Source organism: Gracilinanus agilis, chromosome 5 (genome assembly GCF_016433145.1).
Source record: "Gracilinanus agilis isolate LMUSP501 chromosome 5, AgileGrace, whole genome shotgun sequence".
Lineage (NCBI taxonomy): Eukaryota > Metazoa > Chordata > Mammalia > Didelphimorphia > Didelphidae > Gracilinanus > Gracilinanus agilis.
Window position 1 is genome coordinate 156,479,773 of NC_058134.1, and position 22,591 is coordinate 156,502,363.

Genomic DNA, 22,591 nt, shown 5'->3' on the forward strand with positions numbered 1-22,591 from the left:
TTCCGCTTTGTAGTCTCAGCACCTAGCACAGGGCCTGACAATAGTAAATGCTTAATTGATGCCTTTTGTTTGATTTCTCAACTAAGCCTTTGGAAAAGTGTCATCATTCCTTCCATGTGATGATTCTAGGCTCAGAACAGAAGGAGCAGAAGTTCAGTGATGCTCCAAGAGGCCACCAATCAGGCCTGTCACCTAGAGTACTATAGGCCCTATTATTCTTAGTTACCTATGTAGACTACTTTTGATTCTGATCTTCACAAATTAGGAGAATGAAGAAATGTAGGTAAGTGTACATTTTTAGGGAAGGGTAGAGTCCAGATTTGGTGCTAAAATGTCATTTGTAGTTAGTCACCAATTATTAGCAAGAAAGTTTCTAGTATTGTAGTTGTACTAGGGTATTAAAAATACCAGAAAAAGGAAGGGGTGCCAGGCAGAAGGAGTCTTAGGCATATATAGAATAGGAGCTGCTTCTCACAAGAAAAGCTAGGCTTTCCAAAACAGACATTTTCTGGACAACCACAATTTGTAAAGTTTTGTGACCTTGAAGTACTGATTTGCTGTCATTTTACTGTTTTATTCACTGAAGTAGACCTTCTGATCTCATTTTTCTGTTTCATTTAACTAAGACAAATGTATGCCCAGCAATAAAAACATTGAATTTCTTCACAAATTCTTTAATTGAAAGTCTGATTCATATTTATTCATGGCTCTGCATTTATAAATAGTGCCATGTAAAACTAAAGCATATATAAGCATGTCTTATATTGGTCCAGTATTTCTGATTTGTACCAGTGACTCTTGACTTCTTATGTTTTCAGAAAGAAAACCTTCATATATTATATTTTTGTTTGAGGGGCTTCCTAGTCAGTTTGGAAGTGCTGAAGGTTTACAATAATTTAGGCCATCAAATTTTTGGCTATATTAACTCATAGAACAATCAGGCATGTAGAAGAGTTTGTAATATGTTTTAATGGAAAGGTCCTTGAGATATGTAAATAAAATTTAAATATGTACAGCAATAATTGGGGAAAAAACCACAATGGACTAAAAATTACCTTTTATTCTTTCAAAAATAGTTCTTATTGAGTCTTGGAAAACTGGGCTGCCGAACTGAACAATATTTAGTTGTTGGTTGTTCAGTGATACTGAACTTTCTAGAGATACTTTCAAGTATATTTATTTTAGCAACTTGTCTAATTTTATATTTTTCCTTTTGTTTGTCTTTCTGTTAAATTTGTACAAAACAGTAAGAGGAGCACTAAAATTCCCTGCCACTTTTATAATACTATCTATGTCTTCTTGTAATTCAGTTAATTTTTTCTTATACATTTAGATGCTAAGGCATTTATTTAGAATATATGTTTAATAGCACTTTTGGCTTATTTATAGTTCTTTTCATCATGATGTAATTCCTTGTTTATCTTTTTTTATGTTGTGAATATTTGTTTTTGTTTCCTCAGTCAGCATGATTACAATTGTTGTTCATTTGTTTTTAACCTGAAACATAGTAAATTTTGCTCCAGACCCTCATTTTTTGTGCAGTGTATAGTTTTTGCCTTTTTTTTTTAAAACTCTTACTTCTATTTTAGAATCAGTACTGTGTATTGGTTCCAAGGCAGAAGAGCAGTAAGGGTTAGGTAGTGGGGGTTAAGTGATTTGCTCAGGATCTCACAGATAGGAAGTATCTGAGGCCACATTTGAACCCAGAACCTCCCATCTCTAGGCCTGGCTCTCAATCCACTCCTGCACCCAGTCTTTGCTTTTTAATTATGATTCTTAAAAACAATAGATTGTGGGATTTTATTTTGTTATCTAATCTCAATGTTTTTTCTTTAATTGGATTGTTGAATACATTCATTTTTAAAGTTGTGAATGTTAGGCTTATATTTTCATAATCTCTACTTTTATATGAATTAGGATTTTGTTATTGTTGTTTCTCTTCTTTTCCAAAGATAGTACTTTGTTAAATTATTTTTATTTAATGTACTTTAGGGCAATTTAGTTCTGATTGGCTTTTTCAACCTTCACTTGATAGATGCCCACCCCTAATCTTTTCATCCTTTTCCCTAGTTTTACCTAATTACTTGCTTCTTCACTTCTTTTTTTTTCTTATTTTAATGATTAGTAAAATAACCCTTCCTATTTGGTTCTCCTTCAACTTATTTTGTCCTCTTTTCTCCACTTTTATGAACCCTCTCATTTTAGTCTCAGGGAAAAAATGAAAACAAAAAGCATTGATTCACTTGTAGGTGGAGTGTTGTGAGATTTAGTCCATAATATTTCAGGCTTATTCCTCCACTGTTGGTTCTTCCATTTAAGTTGTACTTTCACTCATCTCTTGTTACTTTTAGGAAAAAATATCTTAATAGTCTCTTACGTTGTCATTCTCTTTAACCCCATAATTATTTTTTTCTAGGTTTTTTTTCCCCCAAAGGTATTTTTTTTCCTGGTAACTCTATCTGACTTGCTATATTTATTTTTCATAAATATATCAGTCTGGGGTGTTTGCAAAGTAAATAATCTGCTAATATCTGGGTTTTTTTAGGAATGCTTTAAGTGCCTTTTACTTATTGAACATTAATATTTTTGTCCTTGTTGATTAGCTTTAGATTCACAAGACATGTTACTGATTTACATTTTAAGATCCTTTGCTCTTTGGAAACACATTATTTCATTCCTTTTTGTGATTTTTGTTTGGTGCACAATAGTCTTGTGTTATTTCCTTTCCTTTATATTTGAAGATCTTTTTCTTGGTCAATTGTACAATTTGTTGTTTGTTATTGAAATTGAAGATAAATTTAACTATGCTATTCAGCATGCCCTCCCCCATTTCCCACCCCCATCTGTGGATTCATTTGATTGGGCACTTTTTTCTTCTATGATCAAAAATTTGGGTCATTGTTTTTGCCAATTTTTGCCTTATTTTATTCAGAATTATTTATTTCTTATTTTTGGGGGAGACCTATGATTCTTGTTAACCCTCTGCATCCTATCTCTAGGATTAATGTGTTTTGTTTGTATAGATATCATGTATTTTCACATTATTGCTTTTTGGTTCTCTTCTTTCAGATTGTCTTTTGCTTCTATATTTGCATTCCCAATCTCTCTCATTTTTTCTTCTGTTTCTTTGATGGGTCTTACCATTATAAATTCAAGTTTTTCTATTTTGCTTGTTATTTCTGCCTTGCAGGTTATGAGTCAGACTTTCAAAATTCTCATTTCTCTTAAAATTTGGGAACATCACCTCTTTGGAATACCTAGGATCCTCTGATTCGTATTAATTAATTTTACTTTTTATTGCAGCATTTATTCTGAGATGTTTGGAATCACTTAGATATCTTGGAGGCCACTTCCCGTCTGTCTTACATATCATACTTGTTAGGAAAACAGTTTATGTGATAACTATTCTAAAGTCAACTTTGGAAGATTTAGGAATTTTAATCAATGCATTGACCAACTACGGTTTTACAGAGGACTAATGCTGCTTATCCTGAGAGTTGATAGACTCATAGTGCTCTCATCTCCTTATTATGATAACCAGACTTGTTTGTAAAAGATGTTTTATTTTTCTTGCTTTCTCATGAAGAGAGAGTGGGAAGGGAAAGAGAAAGAAAAGGTGTATCTTTGTAAAAATAAAAGTAGTTAAGTTTTCCTTCATAGTTTTGTAGTCATTGTATAAATTGTTCTTCTGGTTCTTTGCATTCCAATCTGTATTAATTCATATAAGTTCTTCCAGGTTTCTTTAAATTTATCTCTTTCATGGTTTATTACAGTGCAGTAAAATTCTGTTGCATACTTATGCTATTTATCCAGCCATTCCTCAATTGATAGGTACTCACTTAGCTTCTAGTTTTTTGCCACCACAAAAAGAGCTGCTGTAAATATTTTTGTATGTATAAATTCTTTTTCCTATTTCTTTAGTGAATATGACTAGTATTGGTATTACTTGGTAAAAAGTCATGCTAATTTAATGAATTCTGGGGTATAAACCTCAATTTCTTAATTCACTGATTATACTATTTTATAGGTCTACCAACAATGTATTAAGGATGGAAAGGAACAAGCCAAGAGCTTTACAAGTATTAGCTTATTTGATCCTCACAACAACCCTGTGAGGTAGGTTTCATTATTAACTTTTTATAAGTTGAGATCTGAGGCTGGATTTGAACTCAGGTCTTCCTGACTCCATATGCCTAGTCAGTATTTTATCCACTGTACAAGTTAATTGCTTCATTACATGGCATTTGTGGGTTTGTAGTCCCCAAACTTCTCTAGCAAGTGCCATTTTCTGTTTTTGTCATCTTTGCCAATCAGATGTGTGAGAAGTAGAATCTTTTAAGTTGCATTTTGTTGCCTTATAATTTCTCTTCTTATTAATGATTTTCAGCATTTTTGGGGGTTGTTGATTGGTTGCCTTTCTTTTGAGAACTGCCTGTTTAGATCATATGACAATCTTTATATCAATTGGGGAAAGTCTCTTGTTCTTTCTTATTTGAACCAATTCTATATCTTGGATATCAAGATTTCATTCATCTAAGATATTAGCTAGAAATTTTCCCAATTAATTGTTTTTTTCTAATTCTTTGTTAATTTTGTTTGTGCAAAAACTTTTCCATTTCGTACAATTAAAATTTTTCCCTTTATCTCCTGTGATCTTTTTAATCCCATATTTGGGCAACAACTCTTACCTAGCCAGAGTTTCAAAAAAGATCTTCCTTTTTTCCCCCCCTTTAATTTGTGTATGATATGAGCTTTGAAGCAGGTAATGTTTTCAATGAAAGCTCATTGTCAGAAGATTTATTTTAAACCTGAGTGTTTTTTTATTAGATTATTAATTATTACCTGTAACAGGAGATATTGATTTTGCTGTGTGCCTAATCTGTTTCATTAGTCAGCTTTAAAAAAATCAGTATCAAGTAGTGTTGATGATTATTGCTTTATTGAATATTTTAAGATTTGGTATTGCTATGCCTCCTCCCACTTTCTTCACATTATATTAAGTAACTATAGTAGTTTGATTGGTATAGTGCTAAATAAATGAACTAATTCAGGTGAGGACATTGCCATTTTAAAAAATTAAATTGGCACATCTCAATTTTTTGCTTTTATTTATATAAAGAATGCTAGGCAGTTGTCTTAATCTAGTTTCTGTGTGTGCTATTGTAGGCATCCCAAATTCTTTGTTCTCTAGTAATTTTGAATGGAATTTCTTTTTCTCTTGCATTTTATTGCTAATAAACCTCTAAAGCCTGGTGGTTTTGTGGATTTGTTTTATATTCAGATATATTTTTGAAGTTATTAGCTTTTTCAATTACCTTTTGGTTGAATCATTAGAATTCTTTAGTGCATATACAAAAAGAACTATTTTTATTATTATTATTCTTTGTCTATGCTTATTTCTCTTAATTTTTTTCTTATCTCATTCCTATACTATTTATGGAACTTTCTAAAAGAATAGTGGTGACAGTGGACATACTTTCTTTACTCTGGATCTTATTAGATAGGCCCGCAGTCTTTCTCTTTTATAGATTATGCTGGCTCTTGGGTTTTAGAGAGATGATATTTCTATTCTGAGGAAAGATACATTTTTCTTATGCTTTTAAACATTTTTAAAAGCAACAGATGCTATATTTGTTATAAACACTTAAAAATACATCGCCAGGATACATTTTAAAAGTTTTGTTATTAATATGGTATGTTTATATTTTCCTTAACATAGATTCAGCCTTGTGTTGCTTGTTTGAATTCGTCCTGGTCATAGGATCTGATCTTCAAGTTGTGACCTCTTTCCTGAAATTTTATAACAATATTCATTAAAGATTTTTGTCTATTTTCTTTGACTGACATCTCTCTGTCCCATAGAATGATTTGGTTAGGATCCCTTATTTCAATATTTTTATTGTAGTATAATTAATTGTTCATTGAATGTTGATAGAATTCCCTTGTAAAACTAATCCTTATATTTTTGGAAGGGAGTGGGACAGTTACCTTTTTGGTAGTTCAATTTTGTTTTCTTAGTTTGGGTTTTAGATTTTTTCTATTACCTATTTCTTTGGTTATTTTGTGTTTATATTTATTCATTTCACTTAAATTATTCTTTTTTTGGCAAATAATTGGGCAAAAATTAATAATCTTAAAATTTTATATTGTCTTGGTCTCTCCTTTTTAAATTTTTTCTTGGTATTGGCAATTTGGTTTTCATCTACGTATCAGATTAGTTAACAGTGTGTGTTTTTTTTTAACCCTTAACTTCTGTATATTGGCTCCTAGGTGGAAGAGTGGTAAGGGTGGGCAATGGGGGTCAAGTGACTTGCCCAGGGTCACACAGCTGGGAAGTGTCTGAGGCCGGATTTGAACCTAGGACCTCCTGTCTCTAGGCCTGGCCCTCAATCCACTGAGCCACCCAGCTGCCCCTACAGTGTATTTTTTTAATGAGCTCTTAGTTTCCTTAGTTCTTTTCTCATTTTTGACTTTCAGAATTTCTTGCTTTTCTAGTTTGTTGTTGTTTTACATTCCCAATTCACTCATGTATTCTTCTCACCCTTCCTTTTTTGAGGGGGGAGAAGGGGGATTTATTATTATTCAGTACTTTGCTTTGAATATAATAGAAACAATGCTTAATTTAATTTAGCTTATTTTCTTTTCTCCAAGTGGTAATTATTTTTTATTCAATAATATAGAATCAGATTTATGCTCATACATTTTGTCCTTGTGTTTAAAATTTAGAATAATTCTCTGGATTAAAATTTTTTTCTGTCATTCCTCAATAGATAAGTGGGCAGAAAATATTAGTAGATAATTTTCAGGTGAAGAAATCAAAGCTATGTATAGGTATGCGAAAAAATACTCTTAAGTCACTATGATTAGAAAAAAATGCAAATCCAAACAATTCTGAGATATCATCTCACACCATCAGATTGTCTAAAATGATAGATGTTGGAGGGGATGTGGAAAAATAGGGACACTAATACAATGGTGGTGTAAGGGTGAAAAAGAGGTTTTATGGGTTCAGTATATTAAAGATATACCAGAGGATTGAAATATTATCAATCCTCAATTAAGAATAATCTCAAATCAAAATTGACTTTTATGGAAATTTATTTACATGAGAAGAGAAAGAGGAAGTACGGAAATAAGAATCTATCCCACTGATTAGTCTAGGTAGATCTTAACCCTTAGCTTTAATTTTTTGTGGAATATAGTGTAAAGTGTTTGCCTTAGCTGAATTATTACCATACTATTTTCTTGATAGTTTTTAAAAATGTAATTAGAAGTCTTTTTGTATGCAATTTGTTTTACAGTTTATCAAACACTAGGTTGTTGAGTTCTACTTGTGATTCTTCTTTGTCTAATTTGTTCGATTGATCTGTCTCTGTTTTTTTTTTTTTAAACCCTTGTACTTCGGTGTATTGTCTCATAGGTGGAAGATTGGTAAGGGTGGGCAATGGGGGTCAAGTGACTTGCCCAGGGTCACACAGCTGGGAAGTGGCTGAGGCCGGGTTTGAACCTAGGACCTCCCGTCTCTAGGCCTGACTCTCACTCCACTGAGCTACCCAGCTGCCCCTCTCTGTCTCTGTTTTTTAATCAATTCCAGATTGGTTTGGATAGTTTGAGATTTGGAAGTGCTTTTCCTCCTTCACACCTACTTCTTTTCACAATTTCCCCAGATCTTTTAGGTCTTATATTTCCAAATGATTTTTGTTATTTTCCTCATTGCCATTTTGGGTACTGTTATCTTTATTTTAAAGATGAGGAAATTTATGTGTAGAGTTGGTGACATTCTCAAAAAGCTTCAACTATTAAATATCAGGACCAAAACTTGAACTCAGTGGATTTTAGAGTTATCAAGAGTAGCCAGAGAAAACTTTATGGAGGAGGTGGGATTTTTAGATAAACCTGGAAGAATTAATAGAATTTTTGATGAGTGAAGAGCATTTTACCTGGAAAGGAGCATCTTTAACAAAGGTCCCAAAGTGGGAATGATTATTGGACTATGGAGAGAATAAAATTCATATTTGAGGAGAGAAGCTTAATGTCATTAGGCCTCATAATAAATCCCTTAAACATAGTAGGATAGCTCTGTAATGCAATGCATCTAAATGGATGCTTTATTTCATAGCACTAAGATTCTATAAAAGCAAACTTCAATTCCCTCCAGTCATTGGTACCAAAACCATGCTTCACATTGTGCATGAAACATCCCTAATTTACTTAGATAAAGAAAGAATGTAAGTTCCTTGAGAATCAGGATTGTTTCCCTTTTTTACAGCACCTGGTATGCATTATGTAATTAATAAATGCTTATTGATTAACTACATAATCAGAAGATTATGAAAAGAGGAAATAGTACAAAATAATTGATCTATTGATGTCAGAGTTGAAGTGTGACACTTGCAGGCAGCTATACCTTTATGTTTATATCACATCAAAACAACGATATCAGTAACTGATCATGATCATTGATTCATAAAACAAGAAATTATCCCAGTTTAAATCTTTTAAAAGATTGTCTTTAGGGGCAGCTGGGTAGCTCAGTGGATTGAGAGTCAGGGCTAGAGACGGGAGGTCCTAGGTTCAAATCCGGCCTCAGACACTTTCTAGGTGTGTGACCCTGGACAAGTCACTTGACCCTCTCATTGCCCACCCTTACCACTCTTCCACCAAGGAGCCAATATACAGAAGTTAAGGGTTTAAAAAAATAAAATAAAATAAAAGATTGACTTTAATATCTTAATTTATGATGGTAAGCAAATAGGTGAATTATTAACTCACATCAACATAATCCATAAACCCTATGTTGTAGCTACTATACTTCTATAACTAAGCTGTTATAGAATTAAGAATTTTAAAAGGCTTAAGAAATTCTGAGCTGGAAAGTGTGTTAGAAGTAATCTATTCTTTTGAAATGAGGCCTCAAAAAAGCCAAATATCTCATGTTATCAATTTGTATTGCCTGTACTTAAGTGAAATAGATCTCTGAATCTGAAGATAATTCTTGGGCATATATGTATTTGATAACTTCACAACCTTTGAGTAGTTTTAGTAACTGGGCAATTTTTTGCATTTTGGAATAGCAATTAATTACATATCTTGCTTCTTCCTCTTTCAAATTGTTTATATGTTTTAAAAAAAAAAAAGGAAAGAGAAAAATTTCCCAGTTCCTATACAGGGAGTGTTATTGACCTAAAGGTGGCATAATAGTTGTTGTGGACCTCAACATATTTGCTTGTTAGAATTTGATGGTTCTCATAAGATTTACTTAGAATATATAACTAATGTCTATGAGATTTATCACAAAATGTTGCAATTTGAATTCCTTTATGTTTTGGAGGTGCAAACTTAATTTTAAGTTCTACTTTTGGTGAGGTCTTTCAGTAGTTGATTATTCATTTCATCCTTTGTTATCTTCAAGAAACTATATCTATAAATACATAGGGTGCTTGTATTTTCTGAACCAGAAATTAGGAAGCTTAGACTTATAAGAAGGGATCTTTTTTCTGATTTGCCAATTGATTTACATGAAGAGTCTCAACAAAAATATCAAAGTTAAATAATATTTAATTATACTTTTTAAACACATTGTTTTTTATTAAAAAGCAATGATTAGTTAACAAGTTGTAAGTGATTATTAAATGTCAGGTTCTATTCTAAGCTCTGGGGATAACACATAAAAAAGTTGAAGACAAACTGCCATCAAGTAGCTCACATATAGGGAAAGAAAAAATTACATATAGCATAAAGTTCAGAAAAAAGTTAATATATTTCCATTGTCATTTTTGTCTTCATTATCATTCAATCAATAAAAAAGTGTTTATTAGTTACCTTGTCTATATAAGGAACTGTGACACTGAGGATACCATCTGCTTTTCTGAAGAGTTCAGATTTTCCCAATAATTACTTGGTTCTCCTTATTTTTTGGCAAGTCTTTGAGTTTGTTTATTGAGTATTACTTACTCTTTGTTCTTGGATTAATTGACTTTTGCTTCTTTGTATCACCCAATTTTGAGGACACTGTATTATTAGAAGTGATAGATAGTATTTTTTAAAAAAATTACTCAAGATAAACTACATGAATGCCTGTAGCCTTACTAAGGTGCCTGTTATGTGCCTGGCATTGATCCAGGTACTGGGGAAAGAAAGAAAAAACACTGAATCATTCCTTCCCTATGGGAACCTACATTTTATCAGGAGAGACTATGTAAATATAAGTAGGTAGAGAATACTTTGTGTGTGTGTGTGTGTATGTAAAACTATATATATAGAGAGAGGATAATGATAATGAATGTGGATAATGTGGATAAAGTGATTGGAATTAATGATAATTTAATTAGTGTTAATGATTGTGAGGAAACAAAATTGTGATGTAAATATAGTTGAAAATTCTAATGATTGTGTAATAATGGAGAATATAAATTGGTTAAGGATACTGTGATCGTAAATGGGAACAGTGATACTAAATTAGAGGTGAAAAGGACCAATGAGAGTAGTGTAAAATCAGAGAAAGGGGTTGATGTGAAATCCTGGGAGTATCATGCAGTTCAAGCAGATGTGAATTTGGATAGATAGGAAATGACTGGGCTTTGTTCTGATGTTACTGTACTTGTCTATTTCAGGAACTTGTCTATATCAGGAACTACACACACACACACACACACACACACACACACACACACACACACAGAGTAGGGACCTTTATCTGTGAGAGAGGCATCTTAAGACTTTCCTTGGATGGCTGAAACTGCAAATATAAGTGAACACCTGATGACCCTCTCCAAATATATGTGCTTTCTATCCCTTTGCCTAGCTCTGCAGCCTCCTAACTCCCCTCCCCCCAAAACCCCCCAACTAAATAAGCTAGAGTAAATGAAATGTATGTGGGGAAAAGTGAAAGTGAAAGCAGAATAGACTCCTGCAGGGGGCAGACTGAAGCTGATCCTTTGTAGTCAAAGAAGATAACTGAAACCTAGGAAAACAGACAATGAAACTGCAGGTGGGGGGATTCTTGGTTACAGAATAATTGCAAAATCAGTACTGAATAGTTAGGGGAAATTTGGAGTAAGTGTGTGTATGTGTGTGTGCTCACTTGAATTTGTGTGACTAAGCATATGTGCTTATATATTTGTAATTAAAAAAAGGCTTCATTTAGAAGGTGAAGTTAAAGGATGCTATGAAGTAGAGTTGAACAGGGAATGCATTCTAAGCATGTAGGAAAGCTAGTGTATAGACTCAAAAGTAGAGATGGGGTACTTTTGAGTTAGAGTAGGAAGGCTAGTTTGGCTGGACCATAGAGTTCAGGAAGTTGAGTAACTTTCACTGACATTAGAAAGATAGGTTGACATCAAGTTATGAAGAATTTTAAAAAACAAACAAAGGAATTTATATTTTATTTTAGAGACGATCTGGTGCCTCTCTGATTTATTGAATTGGAGAATGATGTGGCATTTGAGAGGTAATCTTGGCAGCTGTTTGTTAAAGGGTGACTTTGGGAGTAGAGGGAAAGGTTTGGGTGAGGAAAATGAAGGTAGAGACAAAATTTGGGCTCTCATTGATGATGAGAATGAAAGGGAGTGATGAGCCAAAGATAATGTTCAGGTTACAAACCTTTGAGACAAAGAATGGTGGAGCCTTTGAGGAAGTTGAAAAATTAGCATCCAGAGATGAATAAGGTTTGATTTATAAGGGTTCTGGAAACCATGCCATGTGGGAAAATGTTCATAGGCTCAGAAATTTCAATTCAGAAGAGACCTTAAAGGTCATTTGGCCCAACTACCTTAACTTACAGTTTAGGAAACTAAGGGCTAAGAGTTATTAAATGATTTGTTCGAATTTACCCAAGGAAGTCAAGAATCAAGATTCAAATGTAGATGATATAGTTAAATTTGAAGAAAAGAAGGCTAAGCTTGGAGATGGGAAAGAGATGGGAATTTTGGACATGATAGCTTTCTTTAAATAGTTCAAGGACTGTCATCAGGAGGAGGATTATCCTGTGTTGCTACAAAGGACAGACCTGGGATCAATGGATAGAAACTATAGGGAGACAGTTTTCTGCTTAATAAAAAGAAAAATTTCTGCTCAGTAAAAATAAAAAAAAAATCTGACATTCAATAATAACAATAGAATAAACTGCCTTGCAAGGTAAAGAATTTGCTGTTATTTGAAATGTTCAAGCAAAGATGGAAAAACCAGGTCTATTGAGGAGGTTTTCCAGGAGAAAGTGGTATATTGGAATGTATGATTTCTAAAACATTTTTTTAGCCTCATGATTCTAAGTAAAATGTACTTATAGAATTTTAATATTGCAACACTATAATATGTTTGCTTTCACATTGACAAATATGAAAAAATAAACTTATATGGAAAATTTATACTAAAAATTACTGTAAGAAATTCTGTATGTATTTTATGAGTATATTATTATATCACGCAATGTATTTTGTAGAAGGTATTCTCTGCTATATTCAAGCAGAACCCTTTGTTATTATGGCAACTGATTTTTGTTTACCAAGAAAGCCTGTTGCTAAAATAGTAATGAGGAAGGGTGTAATGTAAGTATAGTTATACACCCCTTGCTCTGCAAGTAACCAGGGTATTATATATGCTTGCTGTTCAGACTGCCTTTAGAAGGTGGAAATAAAGTTGTCTCTGTATGTCTTTCTTTCTTGCACAGCCTAAAATGACTAATGTGTGATCTCACTGGAATAAATGGCGTCCAAAGTGACAGATGCTATAGTCTGGTATCAAAAGAAGGTAAGCTGGTAGTTATTTTAAAAGTTTTACTTTTTAAAACATTAAGTTCAGTTACATAAGTATGCATTTAAATTAGTTTTCTAATTTTGTGAGTGTTTCTCTCATCTCCTAGATTTATATAATTTATAATATTACTGAAAATACTTAAAAATGGATTTTGGAATTTTTTTTTTATTGAAACTCAACTTTAAGTTCAGGAAAGCTTAGAGGAGAGATGAAGTCTGAATAAAATAGTCCCTTCTTTTGTGATATATTACTCTAAATTCAAACAAGAAACTGGACTTTAGTTAAAGTATTGATCAAATTTGGAACTTCTGAGAATAAGTTTTTAGTATAGGAATCTTTAAATGCAAAAAAATAATTTTCTAGATAAGTACAATGCTACTCTGTTAAAGGGACAGAAGCTATTGATAATCATATATTTTAGTAAAATAAAATGTACTAAATAAATTACATAGAACATCTGTCTGCTAATTAAATCTATGGTACATGATCTAATTTTCAGAAGAAGGTTGGAAAAGCAACAAATGATATTTAGACATATAATCATTGAAAGGCAAAATGTGTATATATGTTTGTGTTTTTTTTATAGCAACTGTTTATCAGTAGACCAACATTCTGCAGTTTCTAGCTGATATTCAGTGGAAATACAATAATAGAAAAATATGTAATTTGGATTTCTTGATTATACTTTTTTGTTATCATTGACTTAGTAAATTAAATTCTTTCTACCTAAAGTAGATTTTCTTGTTCTGTATTTAATGTGCTAACTAAAAACAGTACTAAGCATTATTTAACTTGTTCCCTTAAGGTACTGCTTAATATTTAGTCTTTAATTCACATAACCTATAAATCAGCATCAGATGTGGAAAACTCAATCTTATTTAGTGGAGGGAACCATTGAAATTGTGGATTCATTGAAAAATCAGTTTTGAAATTTCAAGAGAAAAGTTGTCAAGTATAATTTTAGATAATCTAGTGAAACTTAAAAGTAGTTAAATTAAAATCCTTTTCAAAGATGATTATAAATAGCATTTCACAATGTCATGTCATTTCTAGTTATAGTAGGCTTTCATCTGACATTTTTGAGGTGATTCTAATTTCAAGGGAAAAAATATACTTCTAATAAGGGTTTGAAAAATAAATTTCCTTTATCAGATTATGTCTAGTTTTAGAATTAGTATACAGAGACATTACATAAGCTTACATGTTTATCTCTAGCTATGGCAGCATAAATGAACCAGAATTTGAAACCCCACATTGAAATAAAGCAATTCTCAATTTCTAACCTTTTAGAAACAATTGTGGGGGGGGGAGGTACTGTGGGAAGTAAAGGAAATAGTATGTTTTTTTATTTATGTTGGGATATTGAGTAGCTGGGGGAGATATCACTTGTTTAGTTACTTTTGAGAATGAAAGAAAATGCTCTTATTCCCTGTGGAGGTGATAATATATCTTAAGGGGGAGGGACCTTAGGAGATTTGATTGTTTGAATTCAAATATAGTTGAAGGGTTTTCATTGAAAATATGATGTAAGGGATTTGTTATAAAAAATTGTGGAGGCTATTTTTGTGACAGTGAGGTTACAAGTTAAAAATATCCCACTGTAGGAGGGCCAAGTGAGGGTAAAAAAGGAAATGACCCGTAGTTATCAGGTAATAGGAGGTAGCTGCCGTGTCATGAAATCAGTAAAAGAAGATGAGAAGGATACAAAGAACTTGGGAACTTAGAGTAGTAGCACTGGTGATCAGAGAGTTTTGAGCTGAAAGGTACATTTGAGAGTCTAGTCCAAATTCCACCACCATCTCCTATGACGCCAACCTCCATTTTACACACATGAGGTAATAGAATCTCAGAGAGGTCATGACTTTTCTAAGATCATACAAATAGCATACATTGGAGCCATATTTTAAACCCAAGTCCCCTGGCTCCAAACTCTGTGTTCCTTCCATTAGATAGGCTGCCTCCTGGACATTATTTTAATTACAAAAAAGAAACATCAAAATTTTACTTCTTGCTTAACTCACAGAAGTAGAGAGGCAATAATAGAAAGAGCATGGAGGTTGAAAGATAGTGGATATTGTCAAAAGTTAAATAAGAAAATATTTATTTAGTACTTACTATGTTCCAGGCCCTGTTAAACTCTGGGAAGGCAATTAAAAGCAGAAAGCCAGACATTGTCTGTTCTCAAGAAGCTTATTTTCTAATGGGAAAAGAAGACAAAAAAGAAGCTAAAAAGGGTGAGGGAAGATTAAGGAACTCAGTGAGGGTGAGAGAGAAGGGGTCTATTATAGAGGAAGTCTGGGAGAGTCAGAAATATGGCCTGGAAAAGAATGAAGACATGGCTAGCTTGGGCCTTCTCCTTTAACTGGAGGTTCTGGAAGGAACTAGCTAGTCACAGGGAAAGAGGCCAGAGTGGAGAGGGCACTTTTATGTGTGAGGTTTAGGGATAGAGTAAGATTGTAGGATTGAGAGTTTTCTTAGGTATTGTGGGTGAAAAGTCCAAGAAAGTTAGAAGTGCAGTCTGGAGTGTTCTTATTTTTTAGGATAAAGAACATTAGCAGTTTATTTTTTTGTCACAGCTATAAAGGAAACATGAAAAATAAAGAAATCTGGGCCAATAAATAACCCTGAGAATGATTGTTTTTTGCTTTCTAAAATGCAAGCAATCAGTGGTGTTATTTGTAGAGTGAATCTAATACACTAAACCTGAGACTGAGTAACCTGAATAGGACTGATAGTTATCCCAACTATAAATAGTCCATCCCCTTAAATCCCTTCTTAAAGGAAAGATTAGTCATACAGTAATATATTTGTGCCAGACTACAGCAAACAGGGTAGGAAAAAGAGGTAGTAATGAAAGAGTAGTAGTGGAGAGTGGGGAGGAAAGCCAAGCCATTTATGAAAGAAAACTTCTCCCCTCTCCTCTTTTTTTTTTTTAAAGCATTGTGAGGAGGGCAAGAGCAATAGATTTAGATATGTTAAAGGTATAATGGGCATCTTGAAATGGAGAGCAATAACATTTCTTTCTATTTTCAAATAAGATAGGAAATACTGAAAATCTTCAAGTCTTCATCAAATCATCTTATACAAAAAATGATTTACCTGTTTTCCCCATTTTATAGAAAATGTCTCATCTTTGATATACATTAGTTTTCCCTGCTTCCTGGGGTGTCCTCGGACATTTATTTTTTGGGAAACAAGATGATACTTTCTGCCTTTGCTGTCTTGTAAACTTCACGATTTTTGAGTCTTGTTACTGGTTAAATGGGATAAGGAGCATAAGGTTGGAATGGTCATTTCCCCAGTTTGATACACAAAATTCATTCAGAGGAATTGGGAAAGTATGTTATCTGAGAACATACCTTTGCCCACTTGGACTTAAGTAGACACTTGATAAATTCCTAATTTGCAGAGTCGAAGAACACTTCAGTAAATGACAAAAAAGGGGGAAGATTTTAAAACTACCTGGGTTTTTTAGATGAATAAACATTGGTATGACCTTAAGTATGTCAAGGGAGTTCTCCATATATCTAATTTGCTTGAACATTGCTGGGGAAATGGTCTCAGGATGTCTTCTCAAGTAAAAGTACAAATTGAATGCTAGCCTATATTCTTGAAAGGAGCTGGGGTTCCTTAGTGGAGGGAAACTTCTAATGCATAAAAAAGATCCTTATATTAGGGAGAAGAAAGAGCTTCAGCTTTGAATATAATTAAATTACATTTGTGTATGAATATATTCTCCCAACTTTCTGTTGAGAAGAGCAGTGCATTTTAATATTCGTTCTCTAGCACCAAGGTTAATCATTACAATTAATCTGAATTTGGCTACCTTTAGTGTTGTTTTTCATTTATATTATTTGTGGGGCTCTGTTTACTTTGTTCTGGAATAGTTCCAATATAAGTCCTATATTTCTTGATATTTCTCATATTCATTATTTTTTATGGTGCAATAATATTCCATTACACTACTCTGCCACAATTTTTTTATTCACCAGTTGATGACATTGATTTCATTTCTAGTTTTTTAAAAACTACTAGAATATTGCCATGAATATTGTAGTATATATGGCACCTTTCTATCTTTGATATACTTGGAATACATGTTGTCACTTCACTTCTCACTCCATATCTGACTTCTGAACCCATTGCTATACTGAGACTTCTCTCAAAGCTTACCAAAATCTCTTAATTACTAAAGCTGGTGATCTTAAACCTCATCCTTTTTGGAATTTTCTATATCTTTTCTGTATATTTTGAATTTCATTCCTACTAAGAGGGAAAGCTGGAGGTGGGAGCTGGAAGCTTGACCACTCTGCTCTTCTCAGAGGAGTTCCAAAGCCAGAATTATATCTTAAATATAATTAATAATATAATAATAAAAATAATTATATCTTAAATAGTGTTAGTCTAGGGCAGTGATGGGCAAACTATGGCCCTTGGGCCAGATGGGGGGGCCTGAAATGTTCTATCCCTTGGCACAACATTATTCCTAATCTGATGAATACAAATGAGTAGGACACAATACAATGAAACTTGGAAAGACAGAGGAGCATTTCCTTTCCTTTGGCCCCCTCTTTAAAAGGTTTGCCCATCACTGGTCTAGGGGGACATGGTTTCCAGGTTCAAGCTAAACTTCTGATCCTGCTGTTCATTAATAGGGAAAGGAAGATGCCATTCTCTGTTTTGAAAGCTTGACTTCCTTCCCACCAATTCAGTTTGACAATAATCCACTTGTTGGATTCTTTTTTTCCATCCTTGGTTTCTTTAACATTATCTTCACAGCTACTTCTCAGTCTCTTTGGCTATATTGTCATCTGTTTTCTTCATAAACTTTAATATTTTACAAGATAGTTCTGCACTCTCTTCTTGTCTTTGTTTCCTTACCATCTTCTCCTCTTCCTTACCCTCCCCATACCTTCTCTTCTTTTTGTGGTTGCTTTTTGTTAGAGGGCTGCCTTGGGAATACTGGAAGTTATTATTCTTTATTATTTGAACCAGTAGTGACTGAGAGCTCACAAAAACAAGTCTCAAATGGGAATAAGGGAAATGAGAAGAGAACATAGCACACCTTTGGAGTATAACCTTGCTTTACTACCAAGCAACCTTCTTCAGGACAGCTGAACAGGTAAAGCTAACTAGCCACAGAGGTATATTTAAATTAATAAAGTCTTTCTGACCTCATTAATTATTAAGAGTTAATATATGGAAATACTAAAATCCTTAGCACTTTTATATTGATTTAATGAATATTAAACAGCTTAAAATTCTTCAGAAATAGATTTTTATTAGTGTGAAGAATGTCACAAACATTTAGTTTAGTCATTCCCATTTAATTCTTAAATAATACAGAAACTCTTGGTCAGTACAGCCTCTCTATTACTATCTCTCTGCTTTTGAATGGGAGAAATGAAATCTAGGTTGACAATCTTCTATCTAGAGCAGTGAAAAATTTAATGTCTGAAGATGGAAGTAATTGGCAAGCTATTTATATGAGAAGGTATGAGGAACTCCTTTAGATATCCAGTCTTTATTTTTCACAGTAAGTGTGGATAATCTCATTTGATTCCAGAAGTGGAATGCACTTACTTGCTGCTGTCTTACAGTCCAGTCAGTCAATAAACATTTCCTGTATTAAGCTATTATCATGTGTCATGCACTCTTAAGTGCTGAGGATACAAAGACTGTTCTTACTGTCAAACCAGTGAGTGTTATCTCACTGTCTCATGTGGGAGATAGCATGTAAGCACCTACGTATAAACAAGCTCAATACAGGATAAATTGGAGATCATCAACAGAGAGGACTCAAACATTAAAGGAGATTGGGAAAGACTAGTCACAGAAGATGGACATTAGCTGAGAATTGAAGAAAGCCATATGAATAGAGAGAACATTCCAGGCATGGGAGACAGACAGTGAAAACAAAGCAGAAAAACATCTCCAACACACTCTCCCCACCCCCCATTCCATTCGTTAAGGGAGACCCTCATTCCTACCTATGGAGAAGCAGGAGGTAGGAACCAGAAGCTCGACTACTCTCCTCTCCTCAGAGAGAGGAGGTACTAGGTCAGAATTATATCTATCTGCTACCTTAAATAGCATTAGTCTAGGGCCCTGTTGTACATGTGCCAGAGCATGCCAGAAGGGACTGCTTCTTTCTGCTTCTCCATGCATACCTGAGGACATTTTTCCCATCACCCACTCCTCTGTCCAGCAGCCCAATGGGAGTGCTTCCTCCCTCCTCTGTCTGGGGTAAGGAGGCTGAGGCTCACATGCTGTGTGAGCTTTGCAGGTTGGGCACTTGGTCTCTAAAAGGTTTGCCATTACTAGTCTTGAGGATGTAGTTTCCAGGTTAAAGCTAATTCTGATCATGCTTTTCATTAATGGGGAAAGGAAGATACCACTCACTTCTCACCAAATTCCAATTTAACAATGACTACATAATGGTAAACAGCAAAAAATCCCATTTATCCAAATGATAGGAAAACAAAATAAAAAGTAAACAGAACAAAAACAAAATAAAAAATAAAAATATATAAAAATATATAAGAGTATACATATCAGGCAATAAGGAGTGAAGGAACTCTACCATTAGGATTAAAGAAATAACTCAACCAAGAGAGCAGATCTCAACCAAGGGGAAATTCCCTAAAGTTTCTAGTGAAACAAGCCAGACAAAAGGGCAAAATGGAATCTGCTAGCTCTTCTCATGTTGGCTTCTTCCTAAAGTCTTTATTTTTCCTTTAGCAGCTTGACATGCACTTAGAAGGACCTGAAGGGAATTCAGAGCCAGAACAGACTACAGAACCTAAAGAAGGCTAAAGAGATCAGAACCTTCCTCTCTCCTACTCTCTCCAGTTATGCCTTGAACCTCACATAGGACATATACTAGAGATATTACCAAGGCATAAGAAATTATAGGATTTATGTTTATGAATTTAGGCTAATAAAAACTTTACCAACTTCCCTATACTAGAGCTAAAATCCTTGCTATAAGTATTTGGTCGTCATCATTCTATACCCTAGGTCAGTGATGGCGAACCTTTTTAGAGACAGAGTGCTGGCCCCCACCATCACCCCACCCCCCAGCCCAAGTGCCCCCACTCTCCTCCTTACCTCTGACAAGAGAGGGAGGAAGGGCTCCCATTGGCTGCTGGGCAGAGGGGCAGGGGAAGTGAAGAATGTCCTTAGGCACATGGAGAAGGGGAGGAGAACAGCTCCGCCCTGAGTCCCTTTCTAGTAAGGAACTCTGGTGAGTGACTGTAGAGGTGCCCACAGAGAGGGTTCTGAGTGCCCTTTTCACAATAGGTTTGCCATCATGGCCCTAAGTTCTGATAAAGAGAGAGGAATAGGACATTAAAGTTGAGATATACATATTTTGAGTTGGTCTGAGAACTTTATATGCTTGCTCTAAAGTTGTATTTTTATATATATATACATATACACATATATAAAATTTTTTTTAATCCTTACTTTACATCTTAGAATCAATATTGTGTATTGGTTCTAAGGTAGATCAGTAAGGGCTAGGCAATAGGGGTTAAGTGACTTGCCTAGGGTCATACAACTAGAAAGTATCTGAGGCCAGATTTGAACCTAGGGCCTCCCAGCTCTAGGCCTGCCTCTTAATCCACTGAGCCACCTAGTTGCCCCCACCAAAAGTTGTGTTATATTCATTAAGAAGTACCCTATTAAGCAATGACCACCTGAAGTAACCATTTGAGGAGGTTGCTATGTTTTAGTGATAAGAGCTCTACTACATTTAAGTTTGCAGAGTGTTATTGCTTTAAATTTATGAAAGAAGTAAACAGAAGTAAGATTGAGAGATGAAAGCTTTAATTTAGCAAATAATATCTAAATAGAGAATAGAATAGATTAGGAAATTGAATTTTCAAAAGGGCATGCTGAGTTTTTCTATGGTAACCATTTTCAAAGCAAAATAGACATCTTTAATTACCATTTATGTAGTAAAATACATGTAGTTAACTTATGTAGGGAACCAAATGTTATTTGAATAGGCCTGTGCATTTCTAAATTAATAAGCTACTCATTCCTGTTTGGAACTGGAAAAGGAATATTTTAGGATATTCTGGAAACTAGTTTCTAAAACCTGTTTCTTTCCATTGTAAAAAAAAGTTCTAAATAGAGACATTAGTCAAGGGTTTGCATACTTGCCAAATATATCCCAAATTTCTTGCAGACTTCTAAAATATAAACCGAGTAACAGACGTCTTAGTGGTGAAATAAGTTGGTAGGTTGCCACTGCCAGTCTAAAATTAGCCTGTGGTGTTAAGCAATTGTATGAGCTCCAAATAGGCTGTGTCCACTTTTTACTTTTTTTCATTCATTTATTACCTACCTGCTTTTGTAGCAGGCACTGTTGGAGGTGTTGGGGGATGGGTGGGAAGTGAATGGTCACTGCACTTCAGGAGTCTTCAGTGTCCCTGGAGATTGCATACAGATATATTTTATTTACAGATAAAAAGCTACATTTAAAAATCCTGTCCAGAGGACTAATTAAGATGCTAAATTGCTGTTTGCAAAGTAACTTACAGTGTTATTTTGACAAAACATCTTAAATTTAGCAACAAGTATTACTTGTTGACATGAGAAGAATTTTCCTGCTTGGAACTTTCCTCCAAACTTTTGGGTTCTGAGGTAGGACAGACTATTTATTTACATTTTCTACTTTTACTTTTTTTGGCTATTTAAAATAGGAAATTGTGTAACTTACAACAACAAACTATAAATATGATTATTAACTTGTAAGGATTTAGAAGTGTCTTTTGTAACACTTCGTGGAAAGTGAGAGGGAAGCATTTGATTCCTCAAGCAATCTTAACAGTTTATTTCCCATAAACATACTTTCTCCTTTTGTTTACTAGTTTAAAACCTAAAAGAAAGAAAGAAAGATGGATGATTCTTCATGGTGAAGCTGAAATGCTTTTAAATCAGTGAAAACAATTATAACAAATTAATTTTTTGAATTGCCAAATTTTGTTTTAAAATGAAATAAAAATTCTAGCAATAGTCACCACTGATTCCCCTACTATGTATAATATGCCTGAACAAGTAAAAGGCACAGAGTGATCTCATTAAACAACACACAGCCTTATGCTTCAATAGTAGGGGACTGTGAATTTCTTAACACTAGTGTTATTCAATGTTTTTAATGTTTTGTTATTCTCTGAAGTTATAGTTCTAGTAATTAGGTAAATTACTGTTTGCTCATTCTATATCACTTCACTGAAAAATTTTCCCATATTTTTTTCTTTCTTTTTAAAATACCCTTACCTTGTATCTTAAAATCAGTACTGTGCATTGGTTCCAAGGCAGAAGAGTAGCAAGGGCTAGGCAGTGGGAGTTAAGTGACTTGCCCAGGGTCACACAGCTAGCAAGTGTCTGAGGCCAGATTTGAACCGAGGACCTCCTGTCTCTGGGTCTGGCTCTCAGTTCACTTAGCTACTTAGCTGACCCCAAGAAACCCATATTTCTTTGATATTTTTATTCTCCTTTCTTATGGTGCAGTAACATTTTAGTATGTTTGCGTGCATAATTTTTCCACTTTCTCCAACTGAAAGACTCATGATTTGTTTCCACCATTTTGCTATTACAAATAGTGCTGTTATTAATGTTTTCATTTACTTATGTCTTTTCTATTGACTCCCTGTTCTAGTCAAACTGGCACTTGATACCAGTTCTCCTCCCTGTGTTTCTACATTGAATGCACTCCTTCCTCATTTCTATTTAAGACTCACCTATTGTACCACCTCTTAAGGGGAGATTTTTGCTGATATCCCTGGTCGTGGTTTTCCCCCCCTTTATCTCTTCAAAATTATACTGG

The 22,591-nt window shown here is 34.0% G+C and overlaps 1 protein-coding gene across 1 annotated transcript in view; it reads left to right on the forward strand.

Annotated features, from left to right (window-relative positions):
- Positions 1–4,033: 4,033 nt before the first annotated feature.
- The window catches only part of PHTF2 (putative homeodomain transcription factor 2), a 130,620-nt gene continuing 112,062 nt past the window's right edge, over positions 4,034–22,591 (forward strand). The window contains exons 1-2 of the mRNA XM_044679924.1: positions 4,034–4,116; positions 12,668–12,747. Coding sequence (XP_044535859.1) covers positions 12,703–12,747 — 45 coding nt within the window. The 5' untranslated portion in view covers positions 4,034–4,116; positions 12,668–12,702. The remainder of the gene's footprint in view (positions 4,117–12,667; positions 12,748–22,591) is intronic.